At 41.5% G+C, this 19,364-nt stretch overlaps 1 protein-coding gene and 1 non-coding gene across 12 annotated transcripts in view; both read right to left on the bottom strand.

Moving 5' to 3' along the window:
- Positions 1–324: 324 nt before the first annotated feature.
- Positions 325–397, bottom strand: TRNAG-UCC (transfer RNA glycine (anticodon UCC)). Its single transcript has one exon. It is a non-coding gene; the product is annotated as a tRNA-Gly (tRNA).
- Positions 398–19,010: 18,613 nt separating this feature from the next.
- Positions 19,011–19,364, bottom strand: part of CCT6B (chaperonin containing TCP1 subunit 6B) — a 36,137-nt gene continuing 35,783 nt past the window's right edge. For all 11 annotated transcript variants that reach the window (XM_081584341.1, XM_081584338.1, XM_081584344.1 and 8 more), the window contains one exon: positions 19,011–19,204. In XM_081584341.1, the coding sequence (XP_081440467.1) occupies positions 19,132–19,204 (73 nt within the window). In that variant the 3' untranslated portion in view covers positions 19,011–19,131. The remainder of the gene's footprint in view (positions 19,205–19,364) is intronic.

The following is a 19,364-nucleotide window of genomic DNA, read 5'->3' on the forward strand; positions in this document are numbered from 1 at the left end:
GAAATGGAAATCACAAAAACAGAATTGCAGAATCTCCTCAAGGTCAAGGGTTTCTGGAGCCTGGAGATAGGAGGAGATTTCAATATCTCAAAGGCCAACAGATGCAAAGTCTGATTACTTGTGGAGGTAGCCCAGGAGGGGGTTGACCATTTCAGCAGTGCACTGAAGAACTGAATAGTGAAGGGACTTGAAGCCTGCTTGGGGCGTGGAGTGCATGACCACCTCCTTCTCTTTTTTTTTCTTTTTAATTATTCATTTGGCTGTGCTGGGTCTTAGCTGGGGTACACAGGAACTTCATTCTTTGTTGTGGCATGTAGGATCTAGTTCCCTGACCAGGGATCGAACCCAGGCCCCCTGCATTGGAAGTGAGGAGTCTTAGCCACTGGACTATCAGGGAAGTCCCAGCCACCTTCTTTTTTAATTCATGGAGTCCCTGACAGAACATTTAGACTGGATCTTAATAGGGTCCATCAATGCCACTGATAAGAATCCAGTCAGCATTGTGGCCAACAACTCTATTATATAACCTCAACCATCTGAGAAGGTGATCCCCAAAACTACTAGCAAAAGCATAATTATCTCCTTAATGTGTAAAGATCTTTCATTCTCAAATACAGAAAAGTTTGAAAGACTCAACCCCACAGGATGAATATTTTTAGATGTTAAAGTGAAGAGTCTGCATATTCAGTATTTGTAATGTTAGAGAATTTGGCCTATTTGAGTAGCAAGTCAGCCTTCGATTCCAATCTAAATTGTAATAATTGAGTTAGATATGTGATTTTAAGTTGAAAACAAATCATCAAACTCATATACAGTCTTGGAACATTTAAGATAATTTCATATTCTCTTGGATTTATAAGAATTACTTAAAATTACTTGGGAAGGTTTATGAGTCAGGTAATAAAGCATACTACTTAAATTTCTCAAATAGCATTTTACATATTTGAAGGTGTTTGATTAGATTGGTAAATGAAACAAACATCATCCTAAAGCCCCTTAGAAAAATAAAAAGAAAATTTATAAGCTAAATCTCAAAACTTAAGGAAGAACTAGATTTTTATGAAATTTATAGCTTTAATAAATTAAATAATCCTTTTAAAACCCAAAGTACAGCAGAAACCAACAGAATACTGTAAAGCAATTATCCTCCAATTAAAAATAAATTTAAAAAACACCAAAATATCTTCTGGATATTTTTGTTTTTGTGCACACAAACTGTCTTTGAGGATTGAAAGAAATCTCATGCTGACATAGAGTGCTTCCTACATGCTCAGAGCTAATGCTTTAAATGAATGATCTCATTTAGTCCTTACGACAGCGCTATAAAGTAGGTACTATCATTATCTCCATCTCCGGGCAGAGAATGTGGGAGCCCGGATTCTGAACTGGGGCAGTTGAAATTTCAGAGCCATTTGTCTTAATCCCTGTGCCACAAGTTCCTGTGTAAGAAAAGAAACCTGTCTCAGGGCTGGCTCGGAAACACCATTAAACAGCCTGGTAGCTGGCCTCTTCATCCTACGTTCCTTAGTGTCTGAGTCACAGCTCCTGTCCTCAGCTCTGGACTTATCTCTACAGCTCTGCTTCTCACTGTGTGTTCCAAGAACTAGCCGCCTGGGCATCGTCTGCGAGCTTGTTAGAAATTCAGTGTCTCAGGCTCCACCCCAGCCTTTCTGAATGAGACCCTGTATTCATAGGCTGTCCTGGGGATGTAGCTGCCCGCCCAGTTAGAGAAGCCTGGCTCTACAGAATTATGAAAACTTTGGATCAGCCTCGCTCTACCTGGCAAAACAAGTTGCTGCTCCACTGTCCCCTTCCCCTGAGGACCCCACTTCCTGTGGCCAAGCAGTGTTAACAGGAGGGATACAAAGCCACCTGGCCCAACCCTTTAGTGGCTGCAAGGCTCTTCCACTGTCAGTTCCACTAGCCACTGGCTGCAGAGAAAGGTAAATTTTGTTGAACTGCCCAAGGCCACGCTAATCTTTAATTATGCCGTTAATGTCTGTCTCCCTCCAGGTAGCTGTTACACCAGCAGTTACGGCAGTGCCCTGGCTGGAAACAGCTTGCAGATTTCCTGACAGCATTAATGGAAGTTTTGCAAATTGATTTGGGGAGATTAGGTGGAGAGAGGCTGGTGTGACTTGACATGAAGCCAATTCTAAGAGGCTCAGATCCTCCTGTCCTTGATCCCTGCCCAGGGCAAGGGGAAAGAGTGGGCATCAGGAGACCCGAGTTCCAGGGCTGGCTCTGCTGCGGTGGACCTGTAGTCTCGAGCCTGCCACTTTGTATCTTAGCCTCTTCTTTAAAACGAGCAGGTTGAGCTCGTCTAGGCTCACCGACGGTTTCTTCCAGATTGAACGGCTCCAATTTCTGAGTCTCAGAAGCTGTCAGAATGGCTTCATTCTCGAAGAGAACAAACTTCCTTTCCTCCTTCTTTTCCTCATCCATTCATTACCTCACCTCTTCACTCAGTACACATGACTAGAACCACACGAGGCTCTGCAGTCGGCACTCGGGACACAGATAGAAGTTAGCTGCTTTGGGCTGGCATAGTTACCCTCAGGAAAACCAAAGCTAAGCTGTGCTCACCATGGATTGGATCAGTTTGGCCTCAAGTTCAGACTACACTGGCCCCGGCTCCAGCATGCCCTCTGCTCCAAGGCCCAGAGGAGGGAGAGGACCAGAAGAGGCAGTGAGATGGGGCAAAAAGAGAAGTGGCCTTGGCGCCAGGGGCCTGGTTTCTGAAACCAGCTCTGGCTGTAACTGTTACATGACCTTGGACAAGTCACCTGCTATTTCTAGAGTCTTCTTCTCTATGATATGGGGGAAATGCAGATGATGATAATTCCCGTTGTCTTGCAAAAGGAGTAGTTGAAAAGAATGCCACTTGTGAACCCAAGGGCCTTTTGTATGGGGATGGGGGAGAAGGATTATTCAGTTGCCAGGGAGCGGCCCTGCCCATTTCCAAGAAATCCAGCCACGGGGCAGAGTTCCCAGGGGGCCAGGCCTTGGCTGAAATCTCTACCACCCCTGTCCCCATCTCATGAGTGACTGTGACCACACAGTTTTTAAAATATTCCCAGGGAGACGTGCAGGGTAGGGACAAGGGGGAAATGGACCCAGGATAGAAGCAAGCAGTCAGAGAAAGGATGAAGAATGGGGCTCTGCCCCAATCCCTGTGGGTGGTCCCGAGTGGGGGGGACTGGATCCTCCAGTGTATCCCCACCTCTAAACCACCCCATTGCAGGAATCAAGGACCCATCCCAACTCCATCTCCCAGTAAGGGGATGTGGCTGACTCAGGGAAGTGGACCTGGCCCACACCCAGTCGGGGTAGTTAGGAGACAACTTGGGCCTCCAGGCTGTTGGCATGCTCAAGAGGTATTCCTCTAAACTGGGCTTCCACTGCATCTCTGCTTTTGTCCCTCTAGCTTTCAGCTTTGCTCCTCTCTCCCTCTGTGTACCACAGCCTCTGTGTCTTCATCCTCTCTGAAAGACTGGCCTAAATTTTGCCTGATATCAGAGTCCCTGACTCCAGAGCCTCTGGCACCTAAGGGCTCTCCACGGCCCCACCCCCTCCATCATACTGCCACCAGAAGCAAGAAGGGTTTACGGGCCTGGGTTTGACTCTAAAAATAAGTTTTCAATTAAAGTTGAGAGGTGTGAGAGAATGCTGCCTCGGGCAGGCAGCCCCTCTCAGAGGCTTCCTCTCCAACAGATGGTTTGTAGCATTTTTAATTAATGGGAGATGTGCAGATGGGGACCCTTAATAGCCTGCCGCAAAATGTAGAGGCTGGGGAGGGGTGGAGCAGAGCTGGCCTGGGCAGACTCTGAGCCAGGGAGTGCTGTCCAGGTTGGAGAAGGGAGCCCTGCCCTTAGTCCTGTCTCTCCACGGGCAGCCCAGTATGCAGCACCGGGCCAGCCCTGGGGATGAGAAAGCCTTGCATCTTGGGTTCTCTGGCCCCCACACCAGCACACAGGAAAGGAAGGCACATGGAAGGGCAAGTAGCTCTGTACAAACTAGAAGGACATGAAGGGCCTCTGCACACCTTGCTTTAGGGTATTTTATGCTACTCTCATCTGAACGCCCTTTCTCCCCAGATCTACATCTTGAGCAAGTCTTTTAATGTCTCTGAGCCTTAATATTCTCATGAGGGAGATAAGGATTGGAGAATCATAAACCTACAGGCTTGAAAGAATCATAAGGTCCAAACTATTCCACCCCCAGGGCTTGAATACCTACCAAATTTCTCCTGCCAAGAGGTGGCCTGAAAAAAAAAAAAGAGGTGGCCTGGTCACCAAGGCCAAGGCTCCACTTCCTCCAAGAGTCACACAGCAGCCAGTTTTACCTGCAGTCAACTCTGATATAAAAGTCGACCTTACGATAAGGTGGACTCTGCCTCCTTAAGTATGATCGTTGTGGAAAATTAAGGAGACGTGGTATATGAAGTTGCTTTGCAAACTGACTGTAACTATCTTTAATTATGAGAAAAGATGATCTGGGGCCAGAAGCAGAGAAAGTAGGGGCATCAGCCAACACAGGGTCCCAAAACAGCACCCCAAGCCTTGCTACAGAAGCCCACCAGGCGATAACTCACCACCCCCTAATCCACTTCAGATGCCTCTTGGGCTCCACAAATGGGAAAACAGCCACATAAAGTGTGCTTAGGTCAGCATTAACTAGCCATCACTGGATTAACAAAGATTGCTGGAGCCCCTACCCTGTGCCAAGGACCGTTCTAAGCACTGAGGATTCATCTGGGGACAGAAAGCACCTTCCATTCTGGTGCATGAGAGGTGAACAATGGACATATCAGCATTTTATTTAAATCTCAGGAGGGGATGAGTAGTCTGAAGTAAAATAAAGGAGACAATACAGAGCATGGCAGGAGGCAAGGTACTTCTTTTTTTTAGCAACTTTTTTAAATGTTTTATTTTGGCTGCGCTGGGTCTTTGCTGCTGCTCGCGCTTTTCTCTAGTTGCAGCAAGCAGGGGCTACTCTCCGTTGCAGTGTGCGGACTTCTCATTGCTGTGGCTTCTCTTGTTTCAGAGCACAGGCTCTAGGGCATGGAGGCTTTGATAGTTGCAGCAGGTGGGCTCAGCAGTTGCGGCTTCCAGGCTCCAGAGCACAGGCTCAACAGCTGTGCTGCATGGGCTTAGTTGCTCTGCGGTATGTGGGATCTTCCCAGACCAGGGAAGAGGGTGTCTTCTGCACTGGCAGGCGGATTCTTGACCACCGAGCCACCAGACAAGTCCAAGGCAGGGTACTTAGGGATGGGGTGGGGAGGGAGGTGGGAGGGGGGTCCAGGAAGGGGAACACATGTAAACCCATAGCTGATTCATGTCAATGTATGGCAAAAACTACTACAATATTGTAAAGTAATTAGCCCCCAACTAAAATAAATTTATTTAAAAAAAATAAAATTAAAAAATTAAAAAAAATAAATTAAAAAAAAAAGGAAGTGTAGTTAAATTAAGTGAGGGAACAGCCAGGCAAGGGTCTGGAGAAGGAGTGTTCTAGGCTGAGAAAAAGCCAGGTCCCCAAGATGGAAACAATCTTGACAGGAGGAGCAGGAAGGAGGCTGGTGGGGCTGGGAAGAAGTGGAGGGGCTGGGGAGGGCGAGAGAGGCAGCAGGAGAGGCGGGTGGGGCTGTGTGATTCACGGCCTCTGAGGTCACTGTGATGGTGGGTGGGGGCAGGGGATACAGGAGCCCCTCCTTGGCAGGAGTCTTCCTCCCAGTCCAGCCACAGCAATGCCCTCCCACTCCCAAGCTCATGCTCTGCAGCTGTTTAAGATTCTGCGGGGACAAGGAGGTGGCAAACTATTTGTCATCCACTGGGGCATCACCAAAGAGAAGCGGAATGGTGAGGGAGAACTGACTGAACGGCTGCAAGGACTGAGGAAGAGGTGCTTCATCATTCATGAGGCAGGAGATGTGAATTTCAATGGGGAAGGGAAAAAAACCCCACAAAACATAAAATGTAGACAAAGTAGGCAGAGAGAAAGAGAATGCCAAACAATAATAGCAGTTAACACCATGTGCCAGGCACTCTTCTTAAAACTTCATAGTCTTTTTGCCTTCCAAACAATCCAATTAGGTGCTATTTTATGATTCCCATTTTATAGATGAGGAAACTGAGGCACAGAGCAGTTCACTTATAGAGTTAACCTATCGAGTGAGAGAGCTGAGACTCAACCCAGGCAAGCTGGCTTCAGAGTCCACACTCATTAGCTCTGCAGAAACAGAACAAAGATGGCGTGAAGAGAAGCAGGCTGAGCGAGGAGGAGGGAACCTCAGGGGACAAATTTTGCCTCTCATACTATTTTCTCCCCATAAAATTCAACGGTGAGGCTACCCCTTCAGTGCTTGGGAATTTAACAAAGTATTTTCATATTTGATCCAAAATGACTATGAAGTAGGTACTATCATCCTCCCCAATTTATACATAAGGACACTAAGACTCAAGAGGTTAAGTAATCTTAACTAGGAAGTGGTAAAGCCAAAATTCAAATACAAAGTTTGCCTGACTCCAAATCACACGCTCTTTCATTCATCCAAAAAGCATTTACCAACATTATAAAGTGGTAGGCACTGGACCAAGCATTCAGAAGTGGGAAAGACCATGCCTTTGGGAGGATCCCTTAGTTAGTGACCCTGTCTCCTACACTCTATGCTCAGCCCCTCTCTATGAATAAAGGACATTCATCTTACTCCTGGCTAAAGCACTCTAGAGCCAGGGGGAGGGAAGGAAAAAACACTCATGAGCTCGCCTCTGTTCTTGGTACTTTCAGAGGTGACATCAGCTCAGCAGGGGAAGATGTGGCTGGGACCGCTTTGCCCACCCAGAGTCATTCATGCTTCCCTACCTCTCATCATGAGAACCCTGGTCTTATCTAGAGTTCCCACGTGCCTAACTAAACACGACATTTCAAACTTTTATTCCAACTAGGTGTAGCCATAAGACTAAGCTGTGGCTAACAAAATACAGAGGAAATCACTAGGGGGACTTCTGGAAAGGCTCCACAAAACAATGACAGACTCATGAGGGGGGCTCTTTGCACCCTTTCTCCTTTTCCTTCTGTTTCCTGCCCCAAACTGGTTATGATGGTTGAAGTCCCGACAGACATCACAGATCATAAAGGCAACTTTAAAAATGTAAATCACAGGTACACAATCGTGGAGCAAAAAAGATTAGGGTCCTGGATCCCAGAGGATACTAAGGAACTACTACTCAAGCCCTGAGCTCCCTGTTTTCAAGATATAAACTTCTACATGGCTAAAGGTACTTAGTTCAGTTGCTGGAAGTCAAGTTCATGTTTTAACAGATACAGTAGTCATTACCATCATCCCATCTGGAAACTTAAGCTGGCAGTTTGCTCCAAATCCCACAGCTAAGCAAGGGAAAGAAGCAGCTTTCAAACTTGAATTTGCATGGTTCCAAAAGTCACAATTCTCCTTTCCCTTTGGTCTGAGCCTGTTCACTCAAATTCATGAGAAGGCACAAGCAATACAGTAGAAAGGGTTTTTTTTTTTTAACTGTTTATTTGGTTGTGCTGGTTCTCCTTTGCTGTACACGGGCTTTTCTCTAGTTGCGGAGAGTTGGGGCTACTCTCCAGTTGTGATGCAGGGGCTTCTCATTGCAGTGGCTTCTTTTGTTGCAGAGCATGGGCTTGACAGGTGTGGTACACAGGCTTAGTTGCTCTGCGGCATGTGGAATCTTCCCAAACCAGGGATCAAACCCATGTCACCTGTGTTGGCAGGTGAATTCTTAACCGCTGGACCACCAAGGAAGTCCACAGTAGAGTTCTAAACAGCCAACAACTGCTACATCCCCTGCTCTGGTCTTAGGATGCCCATCAGAGCAGACTGTCTTCCTCCCCATTTACGCACTCTAGTAGATCAATAACTCTATACCGGACAGCAGACAGATTGTTTATCTCCCATGTAACATCTCGTCTGCCTCAAGACCCAAGTTGCCAGGCCTTTTCAGGACTCCTGGGGAAAAGTCCCCTAAACTCATTCTTGTGCAGACTTGACAATGTGCTCTACTCTAAGTTACAACTTGTGTATATTAATTCCCTAGAATTTTCTAGATGCCAGATAATGGTGTCTGTGAATAAACGTAGTTCTACTTCTTCCTTTGCAATCTGGATGCCTTTTATTTCCCTTTCTCGCCTACATGCACCAGCTAAACCTTAGTGATATGATGAATCAATGAGGTGAGAGTGGACATCCTTGCTTAGCTTTGTTCCTGATCTTAGGTGGAAAGCATTCAGGCTTTCACCATTAACTATGTTGTTTCCTGTGTTTTTTTTTAAACAGGTGCCTTTTATCAGGTTAAGGAACTTCCCTTCCACTCTAAGTTTACTGAATCGTATCATGAATTTTGTAAATCATTTTTTGTGTGCATGTTAAGGTGACTGTGGGTTTTGTCCTTATCCTACTAATATGGAGTATTATATTCACTGATTTGGGGATATCAAAACAACCTTTCATGCCTGGGATAAAGTCCACTTGGTCACAGTGTACAATCTTTGTTATGTGATGTTGGATTTGGCTTGTTAATATTTTATTGAGGGCTTTTGCTCAGATATTCTTCTGCAGTTTTCTTAGATGTCGGGAATATTGCTATGTTAGAGATCCCCAAGACCGCCCTCACCCAGGTTCAATGATTCACTAGGAAAATTCGAAAGGCACAGCGCAGTCACACTCACAGCTATAATTCATTACAGGAACAGGACACAAAGCAACATGAGCAAGGGAAAGGAGTACGGGGTTAAGCCCAGAGGAAGCCAAGTGCGAGTTTTCGAGGACCCGCTTAGTGAAGTCAGCCAGGATGCGCTTAGTTCTCCCAGCAAGAAACTGTGACCACACCTGTGCAATGCTGCCAACCAGGAAAGCTCATTAGGGACTTGGTATCCAGGGTTTTTATTAGAGTCTGGTCATATGGGCGCCTGGTGCCTGACACTACCCAAACTCCAGATTCCCAGAGGTAGGCAAATATTCAGTTAAGCCATCTTGCTGAGGCAAGTGAGCCTCTCTTATTAGTTAGGGCAGTGGGATACTCCTCAAATCCAAGGTACCAGATGCCAACCAAGGACCTACTGTGGAAGCAGGCCTTTCAAAGGACAGGCATCAGGCCTGCCATGTTAACTCTTGTCTGCACATTCGTATTTATAGCAAAAACCCAGAAAGCAGATAATGCTTAATACAGAAGAATTCAACACTAATGTTGGAATTTTAGCCACAGAAGATCAGGAGGGTTGAGTATCACAACGTTCTTGGTGCCATGAATTCACACTCCTTTAGCTTACCCACATGAAAGTGGAAAGTTCAAGCCTGTGTCTCTAGATCATTCCATCTGGATTGACAGAAAAAGGTCTCTCAGTTCATGTTGTGCAGTGCTTGGAGAGAAATACTTTCCCAGCACTGTAGGGAAAAATGGATTTACAGGCCTGTGGTCTTTCAACAACATTAGTCTCCTATACCCTTGCCCAGAGCTGCCCAAGTTTCATCAGCCAAAGTCTGGGGTGGAGATTCAGGTGTGCCCAAGGGGAAACAGGAGAGTAGACATTCATTTGGCACCCACTTTGGCACATGGTCAGGCATCCGACCCGCCTCCAGACAGCGTCATCCTGGTCCTACAGACAAAGCGATGCTGACCACTTACTGAGTTCTACTGGCTACAGCCAGGCGCTTGCAGGATTACCCTGCACTAGTCGATTTTACTCTATGTGTGTCACAAACTGTACCTCTAACCCTTCTCTGATGCATATCATTGATGGTCATAAAAAAAAATAATGGCTAAGCAGTTGTTAAGCACGAAGTATGACTCGAACAGTCTGTGAAGCGATTTACACAAACTTATCCCCGCAACAGTCCTGTAAGATAGGAACAATACTATCCCCCTTTTAAAGATGGAAAAACTGAGGTTAGGTAACTGGCCCCAGGTCACACAGCGGATAAGTGGCAGTGATGGAGTAAGATCCCATGCACTCTGTCTCCCAAGCCAGCATACTTAACTGCCAGCACAATCCCACTTCACAAAGACAACACCATGACCTGGGGGTTTCCAACACTGTCCTCCCCATAGGATAGCCCGTCACATCCTCTGACTGGGATTAGGGGTGAGGTAGAAAGACCACTAATTGAGGCTGAAGTTTAGTGAATCACTAAAGCATACCAGCAACGATACACAAGAGGGTGGACCATAGACAGTTCAAGCTTCCTTCGGTGGGACCATCTTCCAGAGGACCTCTGGAAATGCAGGGGCATTCTTGGCTGTCACAAGGAATGGGGGTATACCAGCCACTAGTGCCCAGGTGCCAAGCATGTGAAACATTCCACAGTGGATGGAATAACAACACAATAAACAGTGCCTCCCAGACATCAACAGCACTGTCACTAACAAACACAGCACAGCAAACTGGCTCTTGTACGCAGTCCCAGGGAGATAGAAGAGGCAATGGGAAAGATCCTCTGAAGCTCACTGCTTTTAAAGCCTTACTTTATGCATCCTGAGCTTTTGTGAAGCACCTGCCAGGCAAGCATATGGCCCAAACCTGTTCCCCAACCTTACATCAATATTCATCTCCAAGGTATGGAGAGGAGCCAGATTCAGGCCCACAGGCTATTTGTCCAACAAGACACTTGGCTCCATCCTGGCCCAGGCAATGAGTAGACACAGGGCTATGCCAGCTGACTCTTGGACTAAGCAACTGAGAAATGTTGAGAAAGTCCCAGAAGGAAGGAGACTGCGGTCATTGTTCATTGTGATTTGTCATCAGCTCAGTTCTCTGCTGTCAAGGACTCTGCTGAGCATGGAGAAGGTGGCAAGTCAGGTCATGAGAAAACAATTCTGACCATCTGTGGGCTCTAGGAAAATACCAGCACCCTGGTACTTCCCTTCCCTCTCTGTCCTCTAACACAATGCCCCACAGTAAAGGCTCCAATTCAGGTCCCAGAGTCTCCTTTTTAAAGAAAGGCTAATATTCATGAAATAACTAAAGAGCAGCATAGTTAAGAATCCACAATCAAGTTCGTGTTGCAAGGCAACCTGTATAAATAGCCTAGGAGCATGTGTTTGTTTTTCACTAAAGCACTAAATCAGTGCTTTTTTAAACACAACAACACTGATCTTCCAGTTCCCCATCTCGGTCCCTTTCCTATATGGCCTAAACATCTGACCAGGCAAAGTATGATTGAAGATTACATCTAATTCATGAGACACTTGGTTTCCAGGTTGGTAAGCTTAAAGACCTCAATCTAGAATAGGATAAGGAAAGCAGGGCTATTTACAGAATCACTGGGGATGTCCCTAATGATTATACCCTTGTTCCCCTAGATCTCGTTGACAATTATATGGGCAGCTATAAAGGAAGAGTGAATGGATTGTTACAAGGCTTTAATACTTGGTGATATTAAGCTGAATTATGTTCAAGAGCCAAAACCCTGGGATGACAGTGGTATTGTGGGAGGGCAGTAATGTATGACTATCAGACAGGATCAAAACATAAAGCAATAGTGATGGCACCAATAAAGTGATCTCAAAGAAATAGTTATTGTCATGGAAAGGACAGTAAAAAAATATATAGGTAGGAAACACACTGTTAGTGGAAGAATGGCAGGCAGGGGGATAACAGTTCTTGGCTCATGATTCTTTAAGTGAAACTCAGAGATTTATGAAACAAACTTAGGATAAAGTCTTTTTTATTTTTAATGGAAGTGTCATGAATTTTTTATGTACTCAAAAGTTGGCTACTCTCCAAAAGAGAAAATTAGTTAAACAATATGCATTAAAAATAGCTAGGCCTGGCAGTTGTAACACAAAGCAGATTTAACAAGTGTGGACAACCCTCCACCTCACCCTCAATTCACAGACACAGAAAAACGCCATACAAAATGCAGCATATTTAAAGCTACACGGCTTATTATGAGAAATCACTTCATACTCATTGTGTGTGCTCAGTCGCTCGGTTGTGTTCGACTCCTTGCGAGCCCATGGACTACAGCCCACCAGGCTCCTCTTGCCTATGGAATTTTTCAAGCAAGAATACTGGAGTGGGTTGCCATTTTCCTCCTCCAAGTGATCTTCTCAACTCAGGGATCAAACCCGCATCTCTTTTACCTCCTGCATTCACAGGCAGAGTCTTTACCACTAGTGCCACCTGGGAAGCCTTCATACTCATTAGGATGGTTATTATTTTTAAAATCAAACAAACAATGGTAAGTGCTGGGGAGGATGTAGAAAAATTAAAACTGTTGTAGACTGTTTTTAAAAAAAATCAACTCTACTTCAATTAATAATTTTTAAAAAAAGGAAAATATATGGTAGTTCCTCAAAAAATTAAACACAGATTATCAAATGATCTAAAATTTTCACTTCTGGGTATACATCAAAAAAAATGAAAATAAGGAGACAGATACTTACATATATGTGTTTATAGAAGCATTATTCACAATAATCAAAAGGTAGAAGCTGGACTTCCCTCATGGTACAGTGGATAAGAATCCGCCTGCCAATACAGGGGACACAGGTTCGATCCCTGGTCTGGGGAGATTCCACATACCCTGGAGCAACTAAGCCTGTGTGCCACAATTACTGAGCCCACGCTCTAAAGCCCTTGAGTGACAACTACTGAAGCCGATGAGCCTAGAGCCTGCGCTCTGCAACAAGAGAAGACACCTCAATGAGAAGCCTGCAGACCACAACTAGAGAGAAGCCCTACATGCCTCAACTAAGACCCACGAAGTCAAATACATAAATAAATTACTACTCAATAGCTGAGGGCAATTAAGACCTTGAAGGAAAACTGAGAGTATTACTAGCAGATTTGCACTAGGACTAGGATATACATCAGAAAGAAAGAAAGTGAACCCAGCTGGAAGGGTAGAATGGTAAACAAAGAAATAAATTGAAAACAAGTAGAAAATATAAACAGAAACTGTTTTATTGTTGTATAAAACAATAAGTTACTATTATGACTAATTCAGGGGATTTAAAAGACAAAATGGAACTAAAATATTGAATAAGAACACATGTTAAACAAGAGGGAATGCCTATATTTAAAACGTTTTAAAAATTTTGTATTGTTGGGGGGAGCAGAGAGTTATTAACTATATTAAGTTAACAAGTTAACATTTTTAAAGTAATAAATAAGATATATCATTTCCAAACTAGCATAGGGAAAAGAAGGATTAATAAACTAAATTTAAAAATCTGGTCAATCCAATAGAAGGCAGTAAAGGAGAAAAAGCATTAAAAAGGACAAACAGAAAGTATTAAAATTGTATGGTAGAAGTAAATTCAGTACGTCAGTAATCATAAAATATTAACTAAACTTGCCAGTTAAAAGAAATGTCAAACTGAACTGATTAAAATAATAAAAATCTAGCTATAGGCTGTTTTTATAGATATTCTTCTCAAAACAAAGTACTTCAATTAAAATAAACATTTTTTTAAATCAACTATACTTCAATTAATATTTTTTAAAAATAAATAAAAACAAAGAAAGTAAACAGACACTAGAAAAATCTTACCCTCTCTCAAACCCCAACCCACCAGCTCCACCATACCAAAAAGAGACAGCATCTCTAGAGTAATACATAAAGGGTAAAAACATCATTTTATAGAAGATTTCCTTTAAAATATAAATTATAAAAAGAGACTTAAAAGGAAATAGAAAATTCAAGACCTAAAGCAATGAAGAAAATTTTATCAGGAGTCAAAAATCTATCCCTCCCATTTAAGAAACTACTGGGCTAAGACCAAGGTGTCAAGAAAGAGATAACCCTCCATCTTACTGACTCAGACTGTTTCAAAGAAAAGAAAAAGAAGAATAATTCTCCATCTCATTTTATGAGGCTAGTATGTCACTGATACCAAAATTGGACAAGGATAGTAAGCAAGTAAAATTATAGACCAATCTTGCTTATGAATACATACAAAAACCTAAATAAATATTAGTACCAAGTCCAGCAATATATAAAATGTTAATACTGTATTTCACCACATCAGAAATGTCACTGACTGTAAGATATACCATTACTTTTATACTAAGAAAGAAAAATCCTGTCACTTCAACCATAACATAATGCTTTCTTATCATCCACATTTTATTTTATACTCACTGAAGGAGCTTTTTAGACTTATTTACACTTACTTTTATTATCTATCACTCTTATACATTCATAATGAGGAAAATATAAGCAAAATAAATAATATTAAGATCTTCATATTGGAGTCCAACTCTTCTAAATCACTTTTCAACTCAAAGGCTTTCATATTTATTCTTGCCATCAAGAGTGGGTGGTATGTAATATTTCATAAAATAGTTTCTGCATTTTCTTCCAAGCCCCTGATGCATATTCAGAAAGTTTTGCTGCTGAAATTTTCTTTACCAGACGTTAACAACAGAAAGTTTTCAGGCAACAATTAAGACTCCTATTTCAAAAAAAAAAAAAAAAAGACTCCTATTTCTTCTTCAAATGGTTATTAACTAAAACTACTCAAAGCATCACCACTCTATGGACATGAGTTTGAGCAAGCTCCGGGAGTTAGTGATGGACAGGGAAGCCTGGTGTGCTGCAGTTCATGGGGTCGCGAAGAATCAGACACAACTGACCAACTGAACTGAACTGGTAACCAAGTTCAAGCAAGAGTAATTAGAAGATGCCACTGACTGTAAAACATATACTAATTACAGAAATGTTAAAATGTAAAAAATCTGCATCTTAGAATCAACATACATGATCAAACATCACAATCAAAAAGGATTTATCTCAGGAATACAAGAATAGTTTAACATTAGGAAACTTATTAAACTTGCCTACCAACAAAACCATGCAACAGAAGCACGGGACATGCCCCAAAACAATAAAACAATGGTGGCATGAGACCCACATCCTGCCCTGTGAGCTCAGTAAGTTCATGATCCCTAGGACATACTCTCTGCTCACGTGAAAAGCAGTGATTTGTGGACCTAGTTTGACAATGTGGGAACAAGAAAACTCCCCTGCTCAACCTGGAGGAGGAACTGATGATGGAAGCATGTCATCTACTCAAGAAAGACAAAGAAGTTCTTCTCCCCCTCCCCACTTTTCCTTTGATTATTAAACTGTAGCCCAGTGAGTTTCGGGGTGTGGCATTTCTCACCTGCCTGCTTGTAAGCCTCACAAATATCCTATTCTAATAAATCATTTATCTATCAAAAAAAAAAGAAAGAAAACAACTCAAACCATGAAGAAAATCATTCGATAAAACTCAATAATCACAACATTTTTAAAAACCTGTTATGAAAACAGAAATACAAAGGAATAGTCTTAACTTTACACAGCTGACTACCTGTCAAGATTTCACAGCAAAAACAAAATGAACAAAAAACAGTAAAATGCTAGAAACATCCCCTTTAAATGCAAGAACAGGATAAACATAATTGCCATCATTGCCTCTATTCAATATTATACAAAGGTCTTAGGCAGCTCAATAAAACAGGAAAATACTAGAGATAATAGAAGTGGAAAAGAAAAAAGAACTAACCTGTTATGATCAACCCAGATAATCCAAAATAAACTACAAACTATTGCACTAATAAGACAGTTCAGCAAGGTTATGAAATACAAAAGCCAATATATTAAAGCCCACAGAAGGCCCATAGTACAGCAATGTACAATTAAAAATACAATTTTTATAAAAGATGGTATTTATAATAGCTTGTAAAAATACATAGGAATAAATTTAACCAAAGATGTAATGCATTTGTATAGGAAACACTTAGAGCTTCATTGAAAACATTTACCAAAATTAAAAAAAAAACAAATGAAGCAGTTAGTAAGATATAAAGTGATACAAAATATTTATGAGTGGGAAGAATACATATATTTCTACCTGATATAAACTATAAAGTCATTGAAATTCTAAAATTCTAATCAAAACATACAACATATAACAAGCTGATCCTAAAAGAGGGAAAACAGATCTAGGAATAGCCAAAACAATTTTGAAGAAAATAAAGAAGGGATTGGTAAACTCACCCTACCACACATCAAGACTTTTTATAGTTTTAAGAATTAAAACAACTTGGTATTGATATAATAACAATTACTAGACCAATGGAACAAAATATTTAAATGAGAAACAAAAACCCAAGTAAAGATAATTCAGTCAAATGGAATGCAAAGGACACTGGTATATATTCACCAATCAGCAGGTTTAAGAACACTTGGTTAACAATATGGCAGGGGGAAGAAATTGATCCATAACATATACAATAGAATACAAAATTAAATTCCAGATAAATTAAAAGCCTAAATGTGATTAAACTTTTAAAACTGATGAAATATAAGAAAACATTATTGAAGCAGTAAAGAATTTTTTGTAGAAGCACAAAAAATATAAACTAAACAGAAAAAATGATAAATTTCAGTATATAAAAGTATGTGTACCAAATTCTTTTGTATACTTTTCAAAAGTGAAAAAGTTTCAATCTGGGAGAAAATATTGTGAAATATAGATATATAATCTAATACCAGAAAAACAAATCCAAAAAAATAAAATGGGCAACAATATGAATAGATAATGTTATAGAACTGAAAATGGTCAAAATATTCATGAAAATTTCACTAGTTCAATTTTACTATTAATCAAGGCAATTGCTGTTACGAGGGGATATAATTTTATATTCTTCAGATTGGCAAAAATTTGAAGTTTAAAAATACCAAGACTTGGGAAGGTTGTAGGGACATGGAACTAAACAGGGGAGAATGTAAACTGGTATAATCACTTAGTAAATATAAAGATGGAGAGCTCTAAACCCCAGCTCCATTTCTAGGTATAATCTCTAGAAACACTCTCACATGTGTGTCCAAGGAGACATGCACACAAAAATTCAATGCTATGATGTTTAAATGATGTAAAATTGCTGCTGTTGTTTAGTCACTAAGTCGTGTCCAGCTCTTTTGCAACCCCATGGACTCTAGACCACTAGGCCCCTCAGTCCATGGGATTCCCCAGGCAAGAATACTGGAGGGGGTTGCCATTTCCTCCTCCAGGGAATCTTTAGGACCCAGGGATCGAACCTTTGTCTCTTTCATTGCAGGCAGGATTCTTTACCATTGAGCCACCTGGGAAGCCCTGATGTAAAATTAGAAATAATCAAAAGGTCCATAGATATAGAAATACATTATAGTATAGACATACACTGGAATACTCAGAAACAGCTAAAATGCAGTGAATGGATGAATGAATGCATAAATTTCAAAAGTGTTGCTATTAACTTGGAAAGATACTGACAACACATTAAGTGGGGGAGGAAAACAGACTATAAGACTACACGCTTTCAAGTAAGGCATCAAATGGTTAAATGAACTTTGCCCTACATGCACTAGTAGGCCAACGCTCTATTAAGGCACCTGCCATATTTTAATCTCATCAACTTGCATCCATGGATAGACATTAACTAAAATAATAAAAACTACAATATATTAATTCTAGTATTTTGAATAAGAAAGAATTGCAATAATACTGATACAGAATAGCTATATTCCAAGCCAAAAAAAAAAAAAAAATTTCCCAGCGTTGGTGTCAACAATCCCACCCTTTCCAGATGAGACTTGATCTATCTAATCATCCAGTCAGAGAGCTACCAGAACTATTAATAGAACAGTGGTGTAAGCTGCTGGTCATACACACCAAAGAGCAAGGTAAAATCTAATAAGCTATACTTAGAATAAACTGTCGGGAATCAGTAAAGCAAAGCTATACTCACAAAGTGATGTCATATTTATTAGAGGAAAGAGTGGCAGCAGAAAGTTACTGGAGGAGTTTTGAGAGAACAAAACATTTTTCTCTGAGACTCTCTGACAAATTAGAAATTGACTTGAGTGCTCTAAAACCTGTGCTCCATATTTTCTTCATTAAAAGTTGCCCAAAAGGTGCAAGAATCAGAATAGATTATATTTTATGGAAACTGCAATAGCATATTAAAGGAAAATTGTTTCCTCTACTCACAACATTTGAAACCAAATGTGTGGAGGTTTTCCCACACCAACTAATTCTCTAGCTCTCCAGACACAACTGAGTGCCCTACAATTCAATTCTGACACTAACTACCAAGACTTGGCACAGACTCCACAGGTTAAGGGTTCAGTTCCACAATATCACCCCCTACCTCAGACACCAATCAACAAGCAGTGGGTCCACATATTACTCACACTTCTGTCCAACTTCTGTTCCCATAATCCCCTCCATCTCAAGGTTGATAATTTGCTATGGCAGCTCACAAAACTTGGGGAAACACTTACTTACACTTGTCAGTTTATTACAAAGGATATTATAAAGAATATAAACAGCCAGATGCAGAATATATGGCGAGGTCCATAAGCATCCTGAGTACAGGAGCTTGGTCTTCATGGAGTTGGCGTGCACCACCCTCCTAGCACATGGATATATTCGCCAACCTCTCCAAAAGCTCTTTATGAGGCTCTCCAAACCCCGCAGTTTAGGGATTAGTCTATAGAAGCTTCATCATGTAGGTATAATTGATTAGTAACTCAATCTCTAGCCTCTTTCCCTTCCCTCCCAGGGCAGGGAGGCTTCAAGTCCTAACCCTCTGATCACATGGTTGGCTCCTCTGGTAACCAGCCCCCAGCCTGAAGCTATCTAGGGGCCCACCAAGACTCACCTCATTAGCACACAAAAAGCACTCTTATGAATTCCAGAGATTTCAAGGCTGTTAGAAGATCTTAGAAACCAGGGACCAAGACTAAATATTATAATAAAAAATGTTCCTATTACCCCCATTACTCAGGAAATTACAAAGGTTTTAGCAGATCTTGTGCCAGGAACCAGGGATAAAGACCAAATATGTTTTTCTTGTTATATCAAAATATCATACATACAATAAAGGGTAAGGGAGTTAGAACTTCTAAGGGAAATCTATTTTCGTCAATATTTCTTTGCTGTAAAAATATTTATATTCTTTATACCTTGATGAAATACTTTTGAGACTTCTAAGACCAACAAATATAAACTGCATTTATTGTGTAAAAATTAAGAATGGCTTAGGCTCCATAATGGGAATTGGATGTAAGATGTGCTAAGTCTCAGCTTCTAGAAGAGTTCATTTTGAACTCAGTCACCCTTTGAGAGAAGACATACCAGCTCGCATAATTTCGTCAACCAGGAGAATGTTGGTGGCAATCACAGTGCTGAGGGAAAAGATGACAGGGTGAGTAAAGCTCACCAACCCACTCTTACCTTTCCCCCCAGAAATCTCCAGCTACTAAAGGCACTTTGTTCTGCAGTGATGTTGGTGTGAGATAAGACAAAGGCATTATAAATAAAGACTCTTGTATTATAATTCCATCT

The sequence above is a fragment of the Giraffa tippelskirchi genome, chromosome 3, assembly GCF_054371585.1.
Source record: "Giraffa tippelskirchi isolate mGirTip1 chromosome 3, T2T-mGirTip1v1.2.pri, whole genome shotgun sequence".
NCBI classification, from domain to species: Eukaryota; Metazoa; Chordata; class Mammalia; order Artiodactyla; family Giraffidae; genus Giraffa; species Giraffa tippelskirchi.